Source organism: Pseudochaenichthys georgianus, unplaced genomic scaffold (assembly GCF_902827115.2).
Source record: "Pseudochaenichthys georgianus unplaced genomic scaffold, fPseGeo1.2 scaffold_335_arrow_ctg1, whole genome shotgun sequence".
Lineage (NCBI taxonomy): Eukaryota > Metazoa > Chordata > Actinopteri > Perciformes > Channichthyidae > Pseudochaenichthys > Pseudochaenichthys georgianus.
This window is the reverse complement of record NW_027262959.1, coordinates 30,001-54,031: the sequence shown is the minus strand read 5'-3', so window position 1 is coordinate 54,031 and position 24,031 is coordinate 30,001. Positions and strand designations below refer to the sequence as shown.

At 49.0% G+C, this 24,031-nt stretch overlaps 1 protein-coding gene across 1 annotated transcript in view; it reads left to right on the top strand.

Moving 5' to 3' along the window:
• Positions 1-3,298: 3,298 nt before the first annotated feature.
• The window catches only part of LOC117442194 (titin-like), a 22,358-nt gene continuing 1,625 nt past the window's right edge, over positions 3,299-24,031 (top strand). The window contains exons 1-18 of the mRNA XM_034078194.2: positions 3,299-3,383; positions 3,758-4,057; positions 5,977-6,095; positions 6,395-6,572; positions 6,838-7,122; positions 7,536-7,829; positions 9,348-9,647; positions 9,958-10,136; positions 10,418-10,547; positions 10,624-10,814; positions 11,777-12,206; positions 15,033-15,338; positions 16,702-16,883; positions 19,728-19,857; positions 19,961-20,112; positions 21,572-21,719; positions 22,109-22,274; positions 23,800-23,951. Of these exons, the coding sequence (XP_033934085.1) occupies positions 3,377-3,383; positions 3,758-4,057; positions 5,977-6,095; positions 6,395-6,572; positions 6,838-7,122; positions 7,536-7,829; positions 9,348-9,647; positions 9,958-10,136; positions 10,418-10,547; positions 10,624-10,814; positions 11,777-12,206; positions 15,033-15,338; positions 16,702-16,883; positions 19,728-19,857; positions 19,961-20,112; positions 21,572-21,719; positions 22,109-22,274; positions 23,800-23,951 (3,649 nt within the window). The 5' untranslated portion in view covers positions 3,299-3,376. The remainder of the gene's footprint in view (positions 3,384-3,757; positions 4,058-5,976; positions 6,096-6,394; positions 6,573-6,837; positions 7,123-7,535; positions 7,830-9,347; positions 9,648-9,957; positions 10,137-10,417; positions 10,548-10,623; positions 10,815-11,776; positions 12,207-15,032; positions 15,339-16,701; positions 16,884-19,727; positions 19,858-19,960; positions 20,113-21,571; positions 21,720-22,108; positions 22,275-23,799; positions 23,952-24,031) is intronic.

Here is a 24,031-nt window from a genome sequence, read left to right as displayed (position 1 = left end):
GCGTACGCCATCACGCTGGAGAACAGCCTGGGCAGCGCCACCGGCACCGTCACCGTCAAGGTCATCGGTACGAGAACTTCATACTAATACACTGTTTAGGACCGGGGGCAAAGGGTGGAGCCACCATGCCGACTGGGGAGGACCCTTCAGAGGCCCTGGGCAATGCCTCATGGACAACGTCTGTCTTTTGTTCGATAAAGAAAGTCAACATAAAGTGAGATGAAGTGCAGGAACACACACACACACACACACCACACACACACACCACACACACACACACACACACACACACACACACACACACACACACACACACACACACACACAGGAGCAGAGCAGCTTCCTCCTCAGAGGAGAGAGAACCCTCCAGTCCTTTGCCTCCTGAGAGGTAGACCCTAACACGTGTCTCTGTTCAACGCACTAGACTAACAACAGGCGGTAACAGAGTAGAAGGCTGTATGTTCAAATGACTCTACGGTCATTGGACACGACACCGATCACATGAGTGTTAGCCTCAGGAAGCAAGATATCAGAGTCCTACTGAATAACTATAGCCATGTTCTCCTGTGTACCCTCCTCACCACCCTCTCTGCCCCCCCAGGCCTCCCGGGACCCTGTAAGGACATCTCGTCCAGCGAGGTCACCAAGAACTCGTGCCGGATCAGCTGGGAGGCCCCCGAGGACGACGGCTGCTCCCCCGTGCTCAGCTACACCCTGGAGCGCCGCGAGGCCTCCAAGAAGACCTACATGCCCGTGATGTCGGGCGAGGACGTGCTGACCGCCGTCGTCAAAGACCTCTACGTCAACTGCGAGTACTTCTTCAGGGTCCGGGCCGTCAACAAGGTGGGGGCCGGGGCCAACCTGGAGCTGCGCAACGCCGTGGTCACGGAGGAAGTCAAACGTAAGTCATAACCTGAAACACTGATGAGATCAGAGGTTTGAAACATGAGGAAAAAGAGTTCTGTAGGGTCATTGTTAGCACGTTAGCACGTTAGCATGTCATTGTGCAGGATGGATAACTATAGTCCTCACGGAGGAAGTCAAATGTAAGTCATCACCTGAATTACTGATGAGATCAGAGGTTTGAAACATGAGGAAAAAAGAGTTCTGTAGGGCAGTGCTTCTCAAAGTGTGGTCACTGGTGGTCCGTGAGCGCCCCCTAGTGGTCCGCGAGTATATTGGTAACATTTCACATTTTAAATAAATAAATACATTTAAGTTTTCTGCACTCTCGCGGGGATATCTCCGCAATGGAGCGAGCTTAAGTTTCACTTTTGATTGCATGATATAGCCCAGATAAATACCTTCATCACACATGTGGCCACTTGTTTGTACCATTTTCAGGAGATTTGTAAAAAACGATGTGTTTTTGGATATTTGTGGAGTTAGGTGGTCCGCGAGTGTTTTTTTATTGGTTGGTCCTTGGTATGAAAAAGTTTGAGAAACACTGCTGTAGGGTCATTGTTAGCACGTTAGCACGTTAGCACGTTATTGTGCAGGATGGATAACTATAGTCCTCACGGAGGAAGTCAAACGTGAGTCATCACCTGAATTACTGATGACATCAGAGGTTTGAAAAAAGAGTCGTTCTGTAGCCTCCTTGTTAGCACGTTAGCACGTTAGCATGTTATTGTGCAGGATGGATAACTATAGTCAAACACAGATAAGATAAGAATAAGATAAGAAGTACTTTATTGATAATAATTTGTGAAATGTTTGCGTTGCAAGCAGCATAAAAATACAAAGCATTGTACATTAGAGTAATTCAAAGATAGTGTTTATTAATAATTATATGTATATATTATAGAAATGAAGAATACTAACCACCTGTGGTTGCCTCTGCAGAGAAACCGGACCCCCCCATCGCGGTGGAGGCCCAGGACCCCACCTGTAAGTCCATCACAGTGACCTGGAAGGCTCCGGACTCTGATGGCGGCTGCCCGATCACCGGATACATCGTGGAGAAGATGGAGAAGGACGGAGATCGATTCGAACGCGTCACGCCCACCCTGGTGCCCGGCCTCAGCTACACAGTCACCGGTCTGACGGAGGGCGCGGAGTACCAGTTCAGGATCCGGGCGGAGAACGCCGCGGGGGTCAGCGAGCCGTCCCGCAGCACGCCGCTCACCAAGGCTGCAGACCCCGTCGGTATGGAAACACGGACATTTATTACTATTGCTCGTATTGTTATTATTGTTGACAGCAGAAATGTAGACGTGTCTTGTTTTCCACTCACTTGAAAGTTAAACATTATCTCTGTTTGAATATGTGTGTGTGCAGAGAAACCCAGTGTGACGCTGCACGCCCAGGTTCAGTCCGGAGTGTGTGTGAAGAAGGGCGAGGAGGTCCGCATCGACGCCCTGATCTCCGGGTCCCCGTACCCCCGGGTCACCTGGCTCAGGAACGACGAGGACGTCACCAAGAAACCAACGAAGAAGACCGCCCCCGTCAAGAGGAGGAAGTCCAAGGCTCAGGTGAGAGACCCAGTATTTATACTATATATAACTACACACAGATATAATATTATATTATATATAAGCTATAGTCTGCAGTATAGTATTTATATATGTGTGTGTGTGTGTGTGTGTGGTGTGTGTGTGTGTGTGTGTGTGTGTGTGTGTGTGTGTGTGTGTGTGTGTGTGTGTGTGTGTGTGTGTGTGTGTGTGTGTGTGTGTGTGTGTGTGTGTGTGTGTGTGTGTGTGTGTGTGTGTGTGTGTGTGTGTGTGTGTGTGTGTGTGTGTGTGTGTGTGTGTGTGTGTGTGTGTGTGTGTGTGTTGCAGGCGAACGAGGAGGAGGAGGAGTTCTTGAACCCCCTCTGCCAGCGCCTCGGTCTGGATCAGAGCGTCCGGGGCCGGGCCGGGCTGATGATCCGCGAGGCGGTGAGGAGCGACCACGGAGAGTTCACCGTCACCGTGGAGAACCAGCACGGCACCGCGTCCGCCCGCTGCACCGTCAACGTGCTGGGTGAGGAGCTCACCCTGCGTCCGAGACCTGGCTCACCCTGCGTCTGAGACCCGGGTTAACCTGCGTTTAAAACCAGTCCCACGCCATAACGTATGTATTCTCTAATCCCCCCCAGATAAACCCGGCCCCCCGGTGAACATCACCTTCGAGGACGTCAGGAACACCTCGGTGGTTCTGAACTGGGAGCCCCCCCTGGACGATGGGGGCAGCGAGGTGCTGAACTACATCCTGGAGAAGAAGGACAACCGTAACGAGGAGGTGGGCTGGATCACCGTGAGCTCCACCCTGAAGACCCCCACCCACACCGTCACCAAGCTCATCGAGGGCAAGGAGTACGTGTTCAGGGTCACAGCGGAGAACAGGTTTGGCTGCGGACCCCCCCACCACCTCCAAGCCCCTGGTGGCCAAGAACATGTTCGGTACGTACGAGCAGCACTGAGTGCATGTCAATACAGATAGTAAGTACTCCAGAGGACCCAGCACCGCGGGGACAGAGACGGCAGAACTGCAGCTTCTTCCCAAAGGAGTGGCATACGTACTGTAGGACATGTGTACTGTGCGTATGCTGGAGTACGATGCTAATACAAGTGCTTCATTTGAGAATATCTTATACGATGTTCCTCGATGAGTCGTAGATATGCAGAATATTTGGAATAAAGTTGTATATTTGATAAAAGAATGGGTTATTTCCAGGCACAAGAAACAGGCGATTAAAGCTGGAACATGTCCAGGAAACACTCAAACAAAGTAAAGTGAATAAACTGTAGTAATAATAACGCCCCCCTCCCCACAGACCCCCCCGACGCCCCCTCCACGCCCCGGGTCCACGAGGTCACGGCGAGCAGCGCCAAGATCTCGTGGCACGAGCCCAAAGACAACGGCTCCCCCATCCTGGGCTACTGGATCGAGAGGAAGGAGGTGAACAGCAAGCACTGGACCCGGGTGAACAGGGCTCTGCTGAACTCCCTGGACGTGAGGGTGGAGGGCCTGATGGAGGGCCTCACCTACATCTTCAGGGTCTGCGCAGAGAACTTGGCCGGCCCCGGGCCCTTCAGCGAGCCCAGCGAGCGCACCGTGGCCATGGACGCCATCAGTGAGTCCTGTTGTTGTTATTATATATATTACATATCATGTAATGTATCGTGGCCGTGGTGTCAGTATGTACACATTATTATTATTGAATATGTACCGTGGCCGTGGTGTCAGTATGTACACATTATTATTATTGAATATGTACCGTGGCCGTGGTGTCAGTATGTACACATTATTATTATTGAATATATACCGTGGCCGTGGTATCAGTATGTACACATTATTATTATTGAATATATACCGTGGCCGTGGTATCAGTATGTACACATTATTATTATTGAATATATACCGTGGCCGTGGTGTCAGTATGTACACATTATTATCATTGAATATATACCGTGGCCGTGGTGTCAGTATGTACACATTATTATTATTGAATATATACCGTGGCCGTGGTGTCAGTATGTACACATTATTATTATTGAATATATACCGTGGCCGTGGTATCAGTATGTACACATTATTATTATTGAATATATACCATGGCCGTGGTGTCAGTATGTACACATTATTATTATTGAATATATACCGTGGCCGTGGTGTCAGTATGTACACATTATTATCATTGAATATGTACCGTGGCCGTGGTGTCAGTATGTACACATTATTATCATTGAATATATACCGTGGCCGTGGTGTCAGTATGTACACATTATTATTATTGAATATATACCGTGGCCGTGGTGTCAGTATGTACACATTATTATTATTGAATATATACCGTGGCCGTGGTGTCAGTATGTACACATATTATTATTGAATATATACCGTGGCCAGTGGTGTCAGTATCGTACCACATTATTATTGAATATATACCGGGCCGTGGTATCAGTATGTACACATTATTATTTATTGACTATTACCGTGGCCGTGGTGTCAGATATGTACACATTATTATTATTGAATATATACCATGGCCGTAGTGTATCAGTATGTACACATTATTATCATTGATATTATACCGTGGCCGTGGTGTCAGTATGTACACATTATTATATTGAATATATACCATGGCCGTGGTGTCAGGTATGTACACATTATTATTATTGAATATATACCGTGGCCGTGGTGTCAGTATGTACACATTATTATTATTGAATATATACCGTGGCCGTGGTGTCAGTATGTACACATTATTATTATTGAATATATACCGTGGCCGTGGTGTCAGTATGTACACATTATTATTATTGAATATATACCGTGGCCGTGGTGTCAGTATGTACACATTATTATTATTGAATATATACCGTGGCCATGGACGCCATCAGTACGTCAAGATGACTGTTTAATATATGTAATGAAGCCCCTCCCACTGATGATGTAAGCACACCTGACGTCTCGGCTCCGCCCCCACTGTAGATAGACTGTGACTCACACATGTTTTAATGTAAAGATACTGGGGATGTAACGATATATCGAATATCACGGTAAATAAACGTCTCATAACAGATACCACAAAGGACATGGTATGTACAGGGCTACATGCACTCACCTAGAGACATGGACTCACCTAGAGACATGGACTCACCTAGGGACATGGACTCACCCGGAGACATGGACGAGTACCAGCAGTGGCCAAAGCATGTCTCTCTGTCCCAGCAACACCAGTACCCAGCAAGAGAGTTGTCTCCACAGCAGGGGGTTTTGCAAACGCCCAAACATCCCAGCTTCTACCTGGAATGTGGACGTGCTCACATTCCTGAGAGATACTACTATCCTATAAAATGCTGAACAAATCAGATTTATTATTTAATCAAGAACAAAAAATGCAAGGAAAGAAAAATTCACATTTTTTTTCCTTTATTTTTAAATATCGTACCGTGGACTTTTTATGGCGATATTATCGTCCTGTGAGTTTTGGTATCATGACATCCCTAAAAGATACAGTGATTTAACCTTGCCCCCCCCCCCCCACAGTGACCCCCGGCCCCCCCACCCCCTGGATCGCGGACACTGGGAAGGACTCGGTGATCGTGGCCTGGAAGCCGCCCCTGTATAACGGAGGAGGCGACATCCTGGGATACCACCTGGAGAAGGTGGGCCTCGCCGTCTGTAGAGCACGTGTTAGAGACGCCCCCAAGCGTCTGGAACCGTCTGCTGAGCACGCTGACTCGGACTGCTTTCACTTCAACTGTTCATATCTCACGCTGCACTGTAACTTTAACTAACCCTGTATTCATGCTTCTTCTTTGAATGTTTCTTTCTATCTTTGCTTTCAATGACGGTTTTAAATGCCATGTATTTGTAAAGCACTAAACGTCTAGTGTATGTGATTCATATACAGTGATACATGTATATCAGTAAATACATATAACCCCTGTGCCCCCCCCCCCAGGTGCTGGTGGGCGAGAAGGAGTGGAGCCGCTGCACAGAGTTCAGGTGTAAGGACCTCACCTTCACCGTCACTGGCCTCACGGAGGGGGCAGATTACTACATCAGAGTCATCGCCATCAACGACGCAGGACCAGGCGTCCCAGGGGTCACGGAGCCCGTCACCGTGAAGGAGCCCGAAGGTAAGCACCGAGGATCCTTCAGGGGCTTCCAGGAGCTCTGCACCCCCATCATCCTGTCTGATCACTTCCATCCGTAAATGTCTTTGAATCACTTGTAGACCAAGAACCTCCTGGAAGTAAAGGACTGTCGTAGTATACGTTATACGTTATACGTTATGTGTTGTGTGTGTTGTGTGTTGTGTTGATTCTTGATGCAGTGCAGGTTTAATGAGCGCACTTGAAGACCCCATCTGATGTTCTTTCTGTGCTCCCACGTGTCCCTCAGAGACCCCGGCGGTGTCCCTTGACGCCTCGGTGAGGAGCGGAGTGATCCTGCGTGCCGGCGCGGCGCTGCGTCTGCCGGCGCTGGTGAGCGGCCGCCCGCAGCCCGAGGTGAAGTGGAGCAAAGACGAGAAGGACCCGGAGGCTGAGCGCATGCTGGTGGAGACGCAGGGCCGCAACACCACGCTCTGCATCAAGAAGGCCGTCCGGGCCGACACCGGACTGTTCCGAGTCTCCGGCACCAACAGCAGCGGCACCAAGAGCGCAGAGTGCCGGGTCAGCGTCATGGGTCAGTGGACACTAATATTAACATCGCATTCACACCTGAAAGACGAGGCCTTGCGCATTAGAGGGACTGTAGCTGTTCACTGCCATGTCTCCACTGTCGCTGCGGTGCTCACGATGAGAGCCTTGAAACTAACGTGAGGTTTATATATAAAGTTCAAGTCAACTTTATTGTCAATCTTTGTGTGTACAGACAGAGAGATCGAAATACCGTTTCCCACAACCCCAAATACAAATATGTATATATCTATATATATATATATATACACACAATCAATGTATTCAAAGCAACAGTCACTTCAATAACTTTGAGAAGTGTGCGTTAGTGCCAGACTCTCCAAAGCAGCGTCTGGATCTCAGTGTCTTTGTGAGTGTGGCGTGTTAAATATATATATTATATGTCTCGTGTCCCTGCAGACGTCCCGGGCCCCGTGGTGGACCTGAAGACAGTCCAGGTCACGAAGAAGAACATCACTCTGACCTGGAGCGACCCGCTGGATAACGGCGGCAGCGACATACTCGGATACGAGGTTCTTAGGAAGGACGCCAAGATGAAGCTGTTCCGCCAGCCGATGGAGACGGCCTCCTGCAAGTGTGACATCACGGGCCTGCTGGCTGGCGAGGAGTACGACTTCAGGGTCATCGCCAGGAACAAGTTCGGAGACGGCACCCCCGCTGACCTGGGGCCCATCCTCGCTGTAGACCCCAAAGGTAACGCATAAACTTTAGAGTTCAATCAGACCTGGGGCCCATCCTGGCTGCAGCCTTAAGTTAGACGCCCACTGCTAACGTGCTAACTAGCCTTAAGTTAGACGCCCACTAGTAACGTGCTATCTAGCCTTAAGTTAGACGCCCACTGCTAACGTGCTAACTAGCCTTAAGTTAGACGCCCACTGCTAACGTGCTAACTAGCCTTAAGTTAGACGCCCACTGCTAACGTGCTAACAAGCCTTAAGTTAGACGCCCACTGCTAACGTGCTATCTAGCCTTAAGTTAGACGCCCACTGCTAACGTGCTATCTAGCCTTAAGTTAGACGCCCACTGCTAACGTGCTAACTAGCCTTAAGTTAGACGCCCACTGCTAACGTGCTAACAAGCCTTAAGTTAGACGCCCACTGCTAACGTGCTAACAAGCCTTAAGTTAGACGCCCACTGCTAACGTGCTAACTAGCCTTAAGTTAGACGCCCACTGCTAACGTGCTAACTAGCCTTAAGTTAGACGCCCACTGCTAACGTGCTAACTAGCCTTAAGTTAGACGCCCACTGCTAACGTGCTAACTAGCCTTAAGTTAGACGCCCACTGCTAATGTGCTAACTAGCCTTAAGTTAGACGCCCACTGCTAACGTGCTAACTAGCCTTAAGTTAGACGCCCACTGCTAACGTGCTATCTAGCCTTAAGTTAGACGCCCACTGCTAACGTGCTAACTAGCCTTAAGTTAGACGCCCACTGCTAACGTGCTAACTAGCCTTAAGTTAGACGCCCACTGCTAACGTGCTAACAAGCCTTAAGTTAGACGCCCACTGCTAACGTGCTATCTAGCCTTAAGTTAGACGCCCACTGCTAACGTGCTAACTAGCCTTAAGTTAGACGCCCACTGCTAACGTGCTAACTAGCCTTAAGTTAGACGCCCACTGCTAACGTGCTAACTAGCCTTAAGTTAGATGCCCACTGCTAACGTGCTAACTAGCCTTAAGTTAGACGCCCACTGCTAACGTGCTAACTAGCCTTAAGTTAGACGCCCACTGCTAACGTGCTAACAAGCCTTAAGTTAGATGCCCACTGCTAACGTGCTAACTAGCCTTAAGTTAGATGCCCACTGCTAACGTGCTAACTAGCCTTAAGTTAGATGCCCACTGCTAACGTGCTAACTAGCCTTAAGTTAGACGCCCACTGCTAACGTGCTAACTAGCCTTAAGTTAGACGCCCACTGCTAACGTGCTAACAAGCCTTAAGTTAGATGCCCACTGCTAACGTGCTAACTAGCCTTAAGTTAGATGCCCACTGCTAACGTGCTAACTAGCCTTAAGTTAGACGCCCACTGCTAACGTGCTAACTAGCCTTAAGTTAGACGCCCACTGCTAACATAATGTACAGCAATGATTTTGATATGATGATAATATGCTGCGGGGCCTCGGCCCGGAGCAGCTGCACTATGATAAGAGATTATTAAATGTTGTTGTTGTTGTTGTTGTTGTGATGCTAATGGGGTGATGATGTGTATCATTAGGCTTGCCCACGGCCCCGGAGAAGCTCCACTACACGGACCGTGGGAAGAGCTACATCTCTCTGGCCTGGGAGGCGCCCCGCTCTGACGGAGGCAGCCCCATTCTGGGCTACGTGCTGGAGAAGATGCGCTCCGACGCCTCGGAGTTCGAGCCGGCCAGCAGGAAGATGTTCCCCGAGTGCTGCGGCACGCTGGAGAACCTCTCGGAGAACATGGAGTACGAGTTCAGGGTCCATGCCGTCACCGAGGTGGGAGACGGAGACAACTGCAAGCCAATCAGCGTCCGGATCCAGGACGACGAGAGTAAACACCGTTATTTATAGTTATTAGGAATATTTGCACCAGGATTTTGGACAAAATGACGAGCACCATTTTTATAATCAATGTTATTTTATATATTTAAGTTAATATAAAGATAGGATGTACACAGATCGTGTGCAGCTTCAACATTGAAGAAGGTTCTATGAGGAGGTTTTGTTTAAAGTGTTAAGATCACGATGAGTAACCGCAGACTGTTATTACGCATGCATAATAACCACGAGTCAGTCGCCAGCGCTCCTCAGAGGACCGGTGCAGTGAGAGCAGGCGTGTGACGGTTCCTCTCTGTGTTCAGTTGCCCCGGCGATCACCATCCTGAAGTTCTTCAAGAATAACTGCATCAGCGTGAAGAAGGGCTCTTCCATCGATGTGCCGGCGGAGGTGCGGGGGCTGCCGCTGCCCACCCTGCGCTGGACCAAGGACGGAGAGGAGCTGCTGCCGCTGGAGGACAAGCTGAGCCTGGAGAGCGAGGAGGTACGAGCCCTGGTCTCCGGCTGCACGTCGCTCACTGTTTGTCTAATTAAGATCCAAGTGTCGTTCTGTCCATGAGATCTGAGGTCACGGCGCCTCCCACAGAGCAACACAACAACATGACACCATGTGCAGTCAATGCAATCAGAAGGGATAGAAGTAGTGCTATTTGTATATAAATACATACATTTAACAATGAATATGGAAAATAAATAAATAAATAAGATTAAATACAAGAACGATACAAATAAAAGATAACTCAGCCCATGTTCTCTGGCCTCCAGGTGACCCGGACCACCCTCCGGACCAAGATCTCCCTCCCAGGAACCACCAGGCAGGACACGGGCAGCTACAAGCTGCGGGCGGAGAACTGCTGGGGCAGCGCGGAGCACAGCGTGCGGGTGGAGATACTGGGTGAGCAGCCAGACCTCCTCAAACCTCTTCCCTCCCCCCACCTGGTGTTTTACTAAACGTGTCTCTGCGCCCTCAGACCGGCCTCTTCCTCCCAGGAACATCGTGCTGTCGGACATCAAGGCGGAGTCCTGCTACCTGACCTGGGACGCGCCCGAGGATAACGGAGGCAGCGAGATCACCAACTACATCCTGGAGAGACGAGACGCCAGCAAGAAGAAGTCCGACTTCGAGCTGGTCACCGTGCACCTGATCGAGCGCAGACACGGGGTGAGAGTTCACGAGGTCACACACTCATGAGATGCAGGTTAACACAGCGTGAGCATCCAGCCAGCAGGGAGGAAGAACCATATATAATACACGAATACACGAATACACAGATATGTGTAAGATATATACAGTATACATGGAAGTAAACCGGAGTGCTGCAAACTCCATGGAGCAGGTAGACCGGTCCCTCAGGGCTCCTTCCTGGATCCAGGATGTGGACATTTCACACTGAAGCCTGTGGTTATACATACACGAACATAATACACATTCAAATACATGCACGTATACGAACATAATACACATTCAAATACATGCACATATCTGAACATAATACACATTCAAATACATGCACGTATACGAACATAATACACATTCAAATACATGCACGTATACGAACATAATACACATTCAAATACATGCACATATCTGAACATAATACACATTCAAATACATGCACGTATACGAACATAATACACATTCAAATACATGCACATATCTGAACATAATACACATTCAAATACATGCACGTATACGAACATAATACACATTCAAATACATGCACATATCTGAACATAATACACATTCAAATACATGCACGTATACGAACATAATACACATTCAAATATATGCACGTATACGAACATAATACACATTCAAATACATACATGTATACGAACATAGTACACATTCAAATACATGCACATATCTGAACATAATACACATTCAAATACATGCACATATACGAACATAATACACATTGAAATACATGCATGTATACGAACATAATACACATTCAAATACATGCACATATACGAACATAATACACATTCAAATACATGCACGTATACGAACATAATACACATTCAAATACATGCATGTATACGAACATAATACACATTGAATATATGTTTGGAGTCATGGAGGTCTTAATGATGTGTAACCGTGACTGTGTCCCCCCCCAGGTGCACAAGCTGAACGTGAACGGGCAGTACCAGTTCCGCCTCAAAGCGGAGAACAGGTACGGCGTGAGCGACGGCTGCGACTCGGAGAAGGTTGAGCTGAGGGACCCCTTCGGCCTGCCCGGACCCCCGCGCAACCCCAGTATCCTGCGGGCCACGGCCACCACCATGACCGTGACCTGGGAGCCCCCCCTGGACAACGGGGGCTCCAGCATCCAGGGCTACTGGCTGGAGAAGAGGGAGCGCGGCGCCGTGTACTGGGCCCGCGTCAACAGGGGGCCGGTCACCAAGCCCTCGGTGAAGGGCCTGCAGCACACCGTGATGAAGCTCATCGAGGGGTCCGTGTACCAGTTCAGGATCGCAGCCTGCAACGCTGCCGGGGTCGGGCCCCACTGCGAGCCCACCGAGTGCCAGCTGGCCATGGAACCCTGCAGTGAGTACCCTCGTGAAGCAGCTCTTGATCTCATGGGAGGGGAGCATGTAACAACCATATAGACTCATAGGAGGGGAGCATGTAACAACCATATAGACTCATAGGAGGGGAGCATGTAACACCACATAGACTCATAGGAGGGGAGCATGTAACACCATATAGACTCATAGGAGGGGAGCATGTAACACCACATAGACTCATAGGAGGAGAGCATGTAACACCATATAGACTCATAGGAGGGGAGCATGTAACCACCATATAGACTCATAGGAGGGGAGCATGTAACACCATATAGACTCATAGGAGGGGAGCATGTAACACCATATAGACTCATAGGAGGGGAGCATGTAACACCATATAGACTCATAGGAGGGGAGCATGTAACACCATATAGACTCATAGGAGGGGAGCATGTAACAACCATATAGACTCATAGGAGGGGAGCATGTAACCACCATATAGACTCATAGGAGGGGAGCATGTAACCACCATATAGACTCATAGGAGGGGAGCATGTAACAACCATATAGACTCATAGGAGGGGAGCATGTAACACCACATAGACTCATAGGAGGGGAGCATGTAACACCATATAGACTCATAGGAGGGGAGCATGTAACACCATATAGACTCATAGGAGGGGAGCATGTAACAACCATATAGACTCATAGGAGGAGAGCATGTAACACCATATAGACTCATAGGAGGGGAGCATGTAACAACCATATAGACTCATAGGAGGGGAGCATGTAACACCATATAGACTCATAGGAGGGGAGCATGTAACACCATATAGACTCATAGGAGGGGAGCATGTAACAACCATATAGACTCATAGGAGGGGAGCATGTAACACCACATAGACTCATAGGAGGGGAGCATGTAACACCATATAGACTCATAGGAGGGGAGCATGTAACACCATATAGACTCATAGGAGGGGAGCATGTAACAACCATATAGACTCATAGGAGGAGAGCATGTAACACCATATAGACTCATAGGAGGGGAGCATGTAACAACCATATAGACTCATAGGAGGGGAGCATGTAACACCATATAGACTCATAGGAGGGGAGCATGTAAACACCATATAGACTCATAGGAGGAGAGCATGTAACACCATATAGACTCATAGGAGGAGAGCATGTAACACCATATAGACTCATAGGAGGAGAGCATGTAACACCATATAGACTCATATGAGGGGAGCATGTAACCACCATATAGACTCATAGGAGGGGAGCATGTAACACCATATAGACTCATAGGAGGGGAGCATGTAACACCATATAGACTCATAGGAGGGGAGCATGTAACAACCACATAGACTCACAGGAGTGGAGCATGTAACAACCATATAGACTCATAGGAGGAGAGCATGTAACCACCATATAGACTCACAGGAGTGGAGCATGTAACAACCATATAGACTCATAGGAGGGGAGCATGTAACCACCATATAGACTCATAGGAGGGCAGCATGTAACAACCACATAGACTCACAGGAGTGGAGCATGTAACAACCATATAGACTCACAGGAGTGGAGCATGTAACACCATATAGACTCATAGGAGGGGAGCATGTAACAACCATATAGACTCATAGGAGGGGAGCATGTAACAACCATATAGACTCATAGGAGGGGAGCATGTAACCACCATATAGACTCATAGGAGGGCAGCATGTAACAACCACATAGACTCATAGGAGGGGAGCATGTAACACCATATAGACTCATAGGAGGGGAGCATGTAACCACCATATAGACTCATAGGAGGGCAGCATGTAACAACCACATAGACTCATAGGAGGGGAGCATGTAACAACCATATAGACTCATAGGAGGAGAGCATGTAACCACCATATAGACTCACAGGAGTGGAGCATGTAACAACCACATAGACTCATAGGAGGGGAGCATGTAACAACCATATAGACTCATAGGAGGAGAGCATGTAACCACCACATAGACTCATAGGAGGGGAGCATGTAACAACCATATAGACTCATAGGAGGGGAGCATGTAACACCACATAGACTCATAGGAGGGGAGCATGTAACAACCATATAGACTCATAGGAGGGGAGCATGTAACACCACATAGACTCATAGGAGGGGAGCATGTAACCACCATATAGACTCATAGGAGGGGAGCATGTAACAACCATATAGACTCATAGGAGGGGAGCATGTAACCACCATATAGACTCATAGGAGGGGAGCATGTAACACCATATAGACTCATAGGAGGGGAGCATGTAACCACCATATAGACTCATAGGAGGGGAGCATGTAACACCACATAGACTCATAGGAGGGGAGCATGTAACCACCATATAGACTCATAGGAGGGGAGCATGTAACCACCATATAGACTCATAGGAGGGGAGCATGTAACCACCATATAGACTCATAGGAGGGGAGCATGTAACACCATATAGACTCATAGGAGGGGAGCATGTAACACCATATAGACTCATAGGAGGAGAGCATGTAACCACCATATAGACTCATAGGAGGGGAGCATGTAACACCATATAGACTCATAGGAGGGGAGCATGTAACACCATATAGACTCATAGGAGGAGAGCATGTAACACCACATAGACACACGTCCAAGCATTTGGTCTACCTACGCCGTACATGCATTATCTTCTCTATTCACACACGGCATCCTGGAGAGGGACCCCCCTCGAGGTTCATGACAATAACTGGGGGGTTTCTCCCATTCAAATGTCAGACTTGATCCGACCATTAAAGTATTATCGTATTGTTTCGTATAAATAAACATCGATTGATTGATGACCCTGCTTCCTCCTCAGACCCCCCCAGCCCCCCCGGCTCCCTCGAGGTTAAAGACAAGACAAAGAGCAGCGTGACTCTGAGCTGGATCCCCCCCGACAGAGACGGAGGCAGCCCCGTCAAGGGCTACATCATCGAGGTGCACGAAGAGGGCTCTCCTGATTGGAGGAGGGTCAACCCCGCCGATAAGCTCCACCCCCTGACGGAGATCACCGTCCCCGACCTGAAGGAGGGCAAGAAGTGCCGCTTCAGGATCTACGCCGTCAACGCCGCCGGCAACTCTGATCCCGCCAAGACCGGAGACGTGCTGGTGCAGGACATCCTGAGTAAGTCTGGACTGGGTCCGATCAGAACTATGGTCTATAGCCGGGTCAGAACCAGATCTCTGGTCTGTAGCCGGGTAAGAACCAGAACTATAGTCTGGAAGAGGGTCAGAACCAGAACTCTGGTCTATAGCCGGGTCAGAGTCAGAACTCAAGACTATAGCCGGGTCAGAGTCAGAACTCAAGTGTATAGCCGGGTCAGAACCAGAACTCAAGTATATAGCCGGGTCAGAACCAGAACTCAAGTCTATAGCCGGGTCAGAACTCAAGTGTATAGACGGGTCAGAACCAGAACTCAAGTCTATAGCCGGGTCAGAGTCAGAACTCAAGACTATAGCCTGGTCAGAACCAGAACTCTGGTCTATAGCCGGGTCAGAACCAGAACTCAAGTGTATAGCCGGGTCAGAACCAGAACTCAAGTGTATAACCGGGTCAGAACCAGAACTCAAGTCTATAGCCGGGTCAGAACTCAAGTGTATAGCCGGGTCAGAACCAGAACTCAAGTCTATAGCCGGGTCAGAGTCAGAACTCAAGACTATAGCCGGGTCAGAGTCAGAACTCAAGACTATAGCCTGGTCAGAACCAGAACTCTGGTCTATAGCCGGGTCAGAGTCAGAACTCAAGTCTATAGCCGGCTCAGAGTCAGAACTCAAGTCTATAGCCGGGTCAGAACCAGAACTCAAGTCTATAGCCAGGTCAGAGTCAGAACTGAAGACTATAGCCGGGTCAGAGTCAGAACTCAAGACTATAGCCGGGTCAGAATCCAAACTCTGGTCTGTAGCCGGGTAAGAACCAGAACTATAGTCTGGAAGAGGGTCAGAATCATAACTCTGGTCTATAGCCCGGTCAGAACCAGAACTCAATTGTATAGCCGGGTCAGAACCAGAAATCAAGTATATAGCCAGGTCAGAGCCATAACTAAAGTCTGGAGCCGGGTCAGAGTCAGAACTCAAGTTTATTGCCGGTTCAGAACCAGAACTCAAGTGTATAGCCAGGTCAGAGCCAGAACTCAAGTCTATAGCCGGGTCAGAACCAGAACTCTGGTCTATAGCCCGGTCAGAACCAGAACTCTGGTCTATAGCCCAGTCAGAGTCAGAACTCAAGACTATAGCCGGGTCAGAGCCAGAACTCAAGTGTATAGCCGGGTCAGAGTCAGAACTCAAGACTATAGCCGGGTCAGCGCTAGAACTCAAGTGTATGGCCGGGTCAGAGCCGCTAGGTTCACACATACGAGGAATGTGACTTGATGTCGTGGTGCATACCTCAAAGATGATACTATAGGACTCCACATGCTGAGCAGGAGCAGCTCTCACGCAGAAGTATATTGATACGATGAGCAGGTCTAAGGTCTTGTTTGTCCCTGCAGTCGAGCCGACGATGACTCTGAATGTGAATGCTCACGAGCTGCTGACCTGCAGAGCGGGAACCCCCCTGCAGATCCCTGTCTCCTTCAGCGGACGCCCCACCCCCAAACTCACCTGGACCTTCGACGGCCCCGCGGAGTGCGAGAAGAAGAACGACCTGCACACGCTGCCCATCGACTCCGAGGTGAGGAGCGCACACAGAACAGAACTGAGATGTTGTTTGAATGTTAATTGTTGGTCAAATCCTGAACGTCCTCTTCCAACATGAGAGCAGCATGCTAACAAAGGTATCAGCTGTAGCTGTGAACATGAGAGCAGCATGCTAACAAAGGTATCAACTGTAGCTGTGAACATGAGAGCAGCATGCTAACAAAGGTATCAACTGTAGCTGTGAACATGAGAGCAGCATGCTAACAAACGTATCAACTGTAGCTGTGAACATGAGAGCAGCATGCTAACAAAGGTATCAACTGTAGCTGTGAACATGAGAGCAGCATGCTAACAAAGGTATCAACTGTAGCTGTGAACATGAGAGCAGCATGCTAACAAAGGTATCAGCTGTAGCTGTGAAAATGAGAGCAACATGCTAACAAAGGTATCAACTGTAGCTGTGAACATGAGAGCAGCATGCTAACAAAGGTATCTCAACTGTAGCTGTGAACATGAGAGCAGCATGCTAACAAACGTATCAACTGTAGCTGTGAACATGAGAGCAACATGCTAACAAACGTATCAACTGTAGCTGTGAACATGAGAGCAGCATGCTAACAAACGTATCAACTGTAGCTGTGAACATGAGAGCAGCATGCTAACAAAGGTATCAGCTGTAGCTGTGAAAATGAGAGCAACATGCTAACAAAGGTATCAACTGTAGCTGTGAACATGAGAGCAGCATGCTAACAAAGGTATCTCAACTGTAGCTGTGAACATGAGAGCAGCATGCTAACAAACGTATCAACTGTAGCTGTGAACATGAGAGCAACATGCTAACAAACGTATCAACTGTAGCTGTGAACATGAGAGCAACATGCTAACAAAGTGTTTAGAGTATAGGTGAGGTCCTGATAATTTATTCCGGTAAATTACTCTGACCTTACTAATTGACCTCACCGAAGTTACTGAGTCTATGTAAGTTTACTGCTTGTCTCAGATCCACCAAACGTCAGCAAGATCTCACCTCTATTAACTCCCCGAAGAACCAGGTTCAATTAACTGCTGTTTCAATTCAGACAACTCTTTTTAATCTGTTTAAGCGATCCCGAAGGATTTTGGTATCAGTGAATGAGGTGTGTTCCTACCTAAGTGTGTGTGTGGCAGGGTGCAGTCTTACCTTTGAAGCAGGAGAGGAGAGCACAGATGTCCTTTAAGTTGTCCCAGTCCAAAAGGTGGGATCAGTTTATTTGAAGAAAAATAGGTCCAAACTAATACAGAGTCTTTACCTTCTCTCTTTCAACATTATAATCATACTAAACCTAATGATGCTGTGATCATGTTCAAATATGAAACTTTAATTCACAGTCTTACATTTATTACCAAAATGTTTCACTTCAACTGCCCAATTCAGTTGTGACATTTAAAATCTCCCGATAGAATTTAGAGGCATTTCCTCATAAAAAGACCGGTGATAATAAAAAGCACATTCAACTTTTCATTCACCAAATCAATTCACATCGATTCCATACCTTTTTATTTTCCGTCACAGTCGGCGGGTACTAACATTCAAAAACCCATTCCTATCCGCATGAATTCGGAGGAAGGTCCTCACAGGTGGCGGGTACTAATACTCACAAACGCTTTTTTCCGTCACAAATGGCGGGTACTAACATTCAAAAACCCATTCCTATCCGCATGAATTCGGAGGAAGGTCCTCACAGGTGGCGGGTACTAATACTCACAAACGCTTTTTTCCGTCACAAATGGCGGGTACTAACATTCAAAAACCCATTCCTATCCGCATGAATTCGGAGGAAGGTCCTCACAGGTGGCGGGTACTAATACTCACAAACGCTTTTTTCCGTCACAAATGGCGGGTACTAACATTCAAAAACCCATTCCTATCCGCATGAATTCGGAGGAAGGTCCTCACAGGTGGCGGGTACTAATACTCACAAACACTTTTTTCCGTCACAAATGGCGGGTACTAACATTCAAAAACCCATTCCTATCCTCATGAATTCGGAGGAAGGTCCTCACAGGTGGCAGGTACTAATACTCACAAACGCTTTTTTCCGTCACAGATGGCGGGTACTAACATTCAAAAACCCATTCCTATCCGCATGAATTCGGAGGAAAGTCCTCACAGGTGGCGGGTACTAATACTCACAAATGCTTTTTTCCGTCACAGATGGCAGGTACTAACATTCAAAAACCCATTCCTATCCGGGGCTTCCTTAAGTCCGGAGCCCCCCTCCCCCCTCCCTGCTGTGAGAGGAGAGGGAAGAACCTGCCTACTCTCTTATCAGAGAGTAAGGCATAAATCATAGGCCTTACACTCAACTTAACAAACCACTTTGTTTTGTTTATGCTGTAAATATAGAAAAACCTAAAATATGAAGCATTTTCATTGTGGGTTATACAAGAATATAATTGATTATATTTGATTATTACTAACTTTCGTTTTAAGTATTCAACATACTATGAAGCTCTCAACAAAAAAGGTATCAGCTGCAGCTGTGAACATGACAGGATGTGTGATGACCCAGAAGAGCACCAGGACTGCTTGAGGCAGATGATAGCTCTGTGATGAACATGATGACTCAGCCTCTATGGAGAGAGACATCAAGCATGCTCATTTCTGACGTGGAGCTGATCTGAAGTAAACATTAATACTGCTTTCTGTTCCTCCATCTTGTGACTGTGTGACTCCCTCTCTTGATATCAGCATGTGAAGGACACTGCTCAGGAACTAGTCTCTGTATGTGATGACTCCTTCTGGAGAGGGCACATGGACCCTGAGGCTGAAGCTCGAGCCGGAGACCAGGGAGATGATTCTAACATTAATGAATAACGTGCCTGTGCTTCCTGTCAGATCCAAATGACAGACACCAGCTCGGTGGTCCTGATCCCGGAGAGCAAGCTGACCCACAGCGGGCGCTTCATCATCAACGCAGAGAATGCCGCCGGACACAAGCTGCTCAAAGTGCGCGTCACCGTGCTCGGTACGTGAACACCCGGACAGCATCTCAAAACCTGACGGTGATGTGTTGAGGATGATAAGGTTGTGATGGTGTGGGTAATAATTAAACCCTGGTGTCCCTGCAGACCTGCCCGGGGCCCCCAGAGACCTGAAGGTGAGCGACGTGACTCGAGGCACCTGCAGATTCACCTGGAAAGCTCCAGAGAGCGACGGAGGAGAGAGGGTGAAGAGCTACTTCATCGAGAAGAAGGCGGTCAACGGGAAGGCCTGGACCAAGGTACCTGACCCTGCAGAGAAGCAGGAAACTGACCCCTAATCCAAGGAAACTGACCCTCCAGACAAACAGGAAACTGACCCTCCAGACAGACAGGAAACTGACCCCTAATCCAAGGAAACTGACCCTCCAGACAAACAGGAAACTGACCCTCCAGACAGACAGGAAACTGACCCTGACCCTCCAGACAGACAGGAAACTGACCCCTAATCCACAGGAAACTGACCCCTAATCCACAGGAAACTGACCCTCCAGACAGACAGGACACTGACCCTCCAGACAGACAGGACACTGACCCTCCAGACAGACAGGAAACTGACCCTGACCCTCCAGACAGACAGGAAACTGACCCCTAATCCACAGGAAACTGACCCCTAATCCACAGGAAACTGACCCCTAATCCACAGGAAACTGACCCTCCAGACAGACAGGACACTGACCCTCCAGACAGACAGGAAACTGACCCTGACCCTCCAGACAGACAGGAAACTGACCCCTAATCCACAGGAAACTGACCCTCCAGACAGACAGGACACTGACCCTCCAGACAGACAGGACACTGACCCTCCAGACAAACAGGAAACTGACCCTCCAGACAGACAGGAAACTGACCCTGACCCTCCAGACAGACAGGAAACTGACCCCTAATCCAAGGAAACTGACCCTCCAGACACACAGGAAACTGACCCTCCAGACAGACAGGAAACTGACCCTGACCCTCCAGACAGACAGGAAACTGACCCCTAATCCACAGGAAACTGACCCCTAATCCACAGGAAACTGACTCCTAATCCACAGGACACTGACCCTCCAGACAGACAGGAAACTGACCCTCCAGACAGACAGGAAACTGACCCCTGATCCACAGGAAACTGACCCTCCAGACAGACAGGAAACTGACCCTGACCCTCCAGACAGACAGGAAACTGACCCCTAATCCACAGGAAACTGACCCCTAATCCACAGGAAACTGACTCCTAATCCACAGGACACTGACCCTCCAGACAGACAGGACACTGACCCTCCAGACAGACAGGAAACTGACCCTCCAGACAGACAGGAAACTGACCCCTGATCCACAGGAAACTGACCCTCCAGACAGACAGGAAACTGACCCCTGATCCACAGGAAACTGACCCTCCAGACAGACAGGAAACTGACCCTCCAGACAGACAGGAAACTGACCCTCCAGACAGACAGGACACTGACCCTCCAGACAGACAGGAAACTGACCCTCCAGACAGACAGGAAACTGACCCCTAATCCACAGGAAACTGACCCTCCAGACAGACAGGACACTGACCCTCCAGACAGACAGGAAACTGACCCCTAATCCACAGGAAACTGACCCTCCAGACAGACAGGAAACTGACCCTGACCCACCAGAGAAACATGAAACTGACCCTGACCCCTAACCCTAGCTGTTGATCCAGGTGTATTAACCCGCTCTGGCTCCTCTCAGGTGAACCCGGCCTGTGCAGCCCAGTCTCTGGTGATCCCAGACCTCATCAACGGACAGGAGTACATCTTCAGGATCCGAGCAGAGAACCGCTTCGGCTTCGGACCCCTGGCTGAGACCGAGCTGCCCACCAAGGCCACCGACCCCATCCGTACGTACCGGAAAGCATTCATTATACCCTTATTACATCGCTATTATATCTATACTATTTATATTGCATACTCATGTAAATATATTTAACATAATGCACAACGTTTTACTGCGATATCGTGTTCTAATAGTTACTTGATCACTTATTTTTTGCTGTATTACTATTTGTATTTGTTTACTATGTTATCTTTATTTGTACCTTGTGTGCATGCCGTTTCTCCCTCTGACCCGGCTGCTGCTATAAACGCCTGAGTACGGGATACATAAAGCTCCATCTTATCCGTTCTTATCTGATGTCGTTATGATATCGTTTCTTCGAGGAGATTTAAGAAGGACGGTAACTTTTGAAACGACTTAATGACTATTTCTAATAACCCCCTGTATGTGCAGACCCCCCCGACCCCCCCACCAGGCTGAAGATCAGGAGCGTGAGGCGGGGGGCCGTCTCTCTGACCTGGAGGGCCCCGAGGAACGATGGAGGGGCCCCGGTGACTCACTACAGCGTGGACCTGCTCTGCTGGGAGGCCAGCGGGGCCGCCAAGGACTCCTGGAGGAGGTAGGGCCCGCTTTACCTACATGTCACACTGCTACCGTATGACCCCAGATAACACGGGTTGCTTTCCTGCAAAGGAGGGTCGTCTCATATTCGGTTAGGACAGAGGGTCTGAGGACAGAGGGTCTGAGGACAGAGGATCTGAGGACAGAGGGTCTGAGGACAGAGGATCTAAGGATAGAGGGTCTAAGGACAGAGGGTCTGAGGACAGAGGGTCTAAGGACAGAGGGTCTGAGGACAGAGGATCTGAGGACAGAGGGTCTGAGGACAGAGGGTCTAAGGATAGAGGGTCTAAGGATAGAGGGTCTAAGGACAGAGGGTCTAAGGACAGAGGATCTGAGGACAGAGGGTCTGAGGACAGAGGGTCTGAGGACAGAGGGTCTGAGGACAGAGGGTCTAAGGATAGAGGGTCTAAGGATAGAGGGTCTAAGGACAGAGGGTCTAAGGATAGAGGGTCTGAGGACAGAGGGTCTAAGGACAGAGGGTCTAAGGACAGAGGGTCTAAGGATAGAGCGCCTGAGGACAGAGGGTCTGAGGACAGAGGGTCTAAGGACAGTGGGTCTAAGGACAGAGGGTCTGAGGACAGAGGATCTATGGACAGAGGGTCTGAGGACAGAGGGTCTAAGGACAGAGGGTCTAAGGATAGAGGGTCTAAGGACAGAGGGTCTAAGGATAGAGGGTCTGAGGACAGAGGGTCTAAGGACAGAGGGTCTGAGGACAGAGGGTCTGAGGACAGAGGGTCTAAGGACAGAGAGTCTAAGGACAGAGGGTCTAAGGACAGAGGGTCTAAGGACAGAGCGTCTGAGGACAGAGGGTCTGAGGACAGAGGGTCTAAGGACAGAGGGTTTGAGGACAGAGGGTCTGAGGACAAGAGGGTCTGAGGACAGAGGGTCTGAGGACAGAGGGTCTGAGGACAGAGGGTCTGAGGACAGAGGGTCTGAGGACAGAGGGTCTAAGGATAGAGGGTCTAAGGATAGAGGGTCTGAGGACAGAGGGTCTGAGGACAGAGGGTCTAAGGACAGAGGGTCTAAGGATAGAGCGCCTGAGGACAGAGGGTCTGAGAACAGAGGGTCTAAGGACAGTGGGTCTAAGGACAGAGGGTCTGAGGACAGAGGATCTATGGACAGAGGGTCTGAGGACAGAGGGTCTAAGGACAGAGGGTCTAAGGATAGAGGGTCTAAGGACAGAGGGTCTAAGGATAGAGGGTCTGAGGACAGAGGGTCTAAGGACAGAGGGTCTGAGGACAGAGGGTCTGAGGACAGAGGGTCTAAGCACAGAGGGTCTAAGGATAGAGGGTCTAAGGACAGAGGATCTGAGGACAGAGGATCTGAGGACAGAGGGTCTAAGGACAGAGGGTTTGAGGACAGAGGGTCTGAGGACAGAGGGTCTGAGGACAGACTCCACCAGACATCGTTTATAAATGTGCTATATAAATAACACTTGATCTGATTGGATGTTACAGCTGCAAGGGATTGTGGGACGGCATAGAGACTTAGAGACGTCTCCTGATTGTGTGTGCTGCCTTCAGGTGCAACAGGAGAGACGTGGACACCACCAGCTACCGGGTGGAGGACCTGACGGAGGGTGATGAGTACGAGTTCAGGGTGATGGCCCACAACGAGGCGGGCCAGAGCCGGCCCTCCAGCACCGTGGGCCCCATCGTGCTGCAGGACCAGACCTGTGAGTAATCTGATTACCCCCTGTTTCCTGTAGAGAGTAATCTGATTACTAACGTCCTGCTTCCTGCCATCTGATTACTA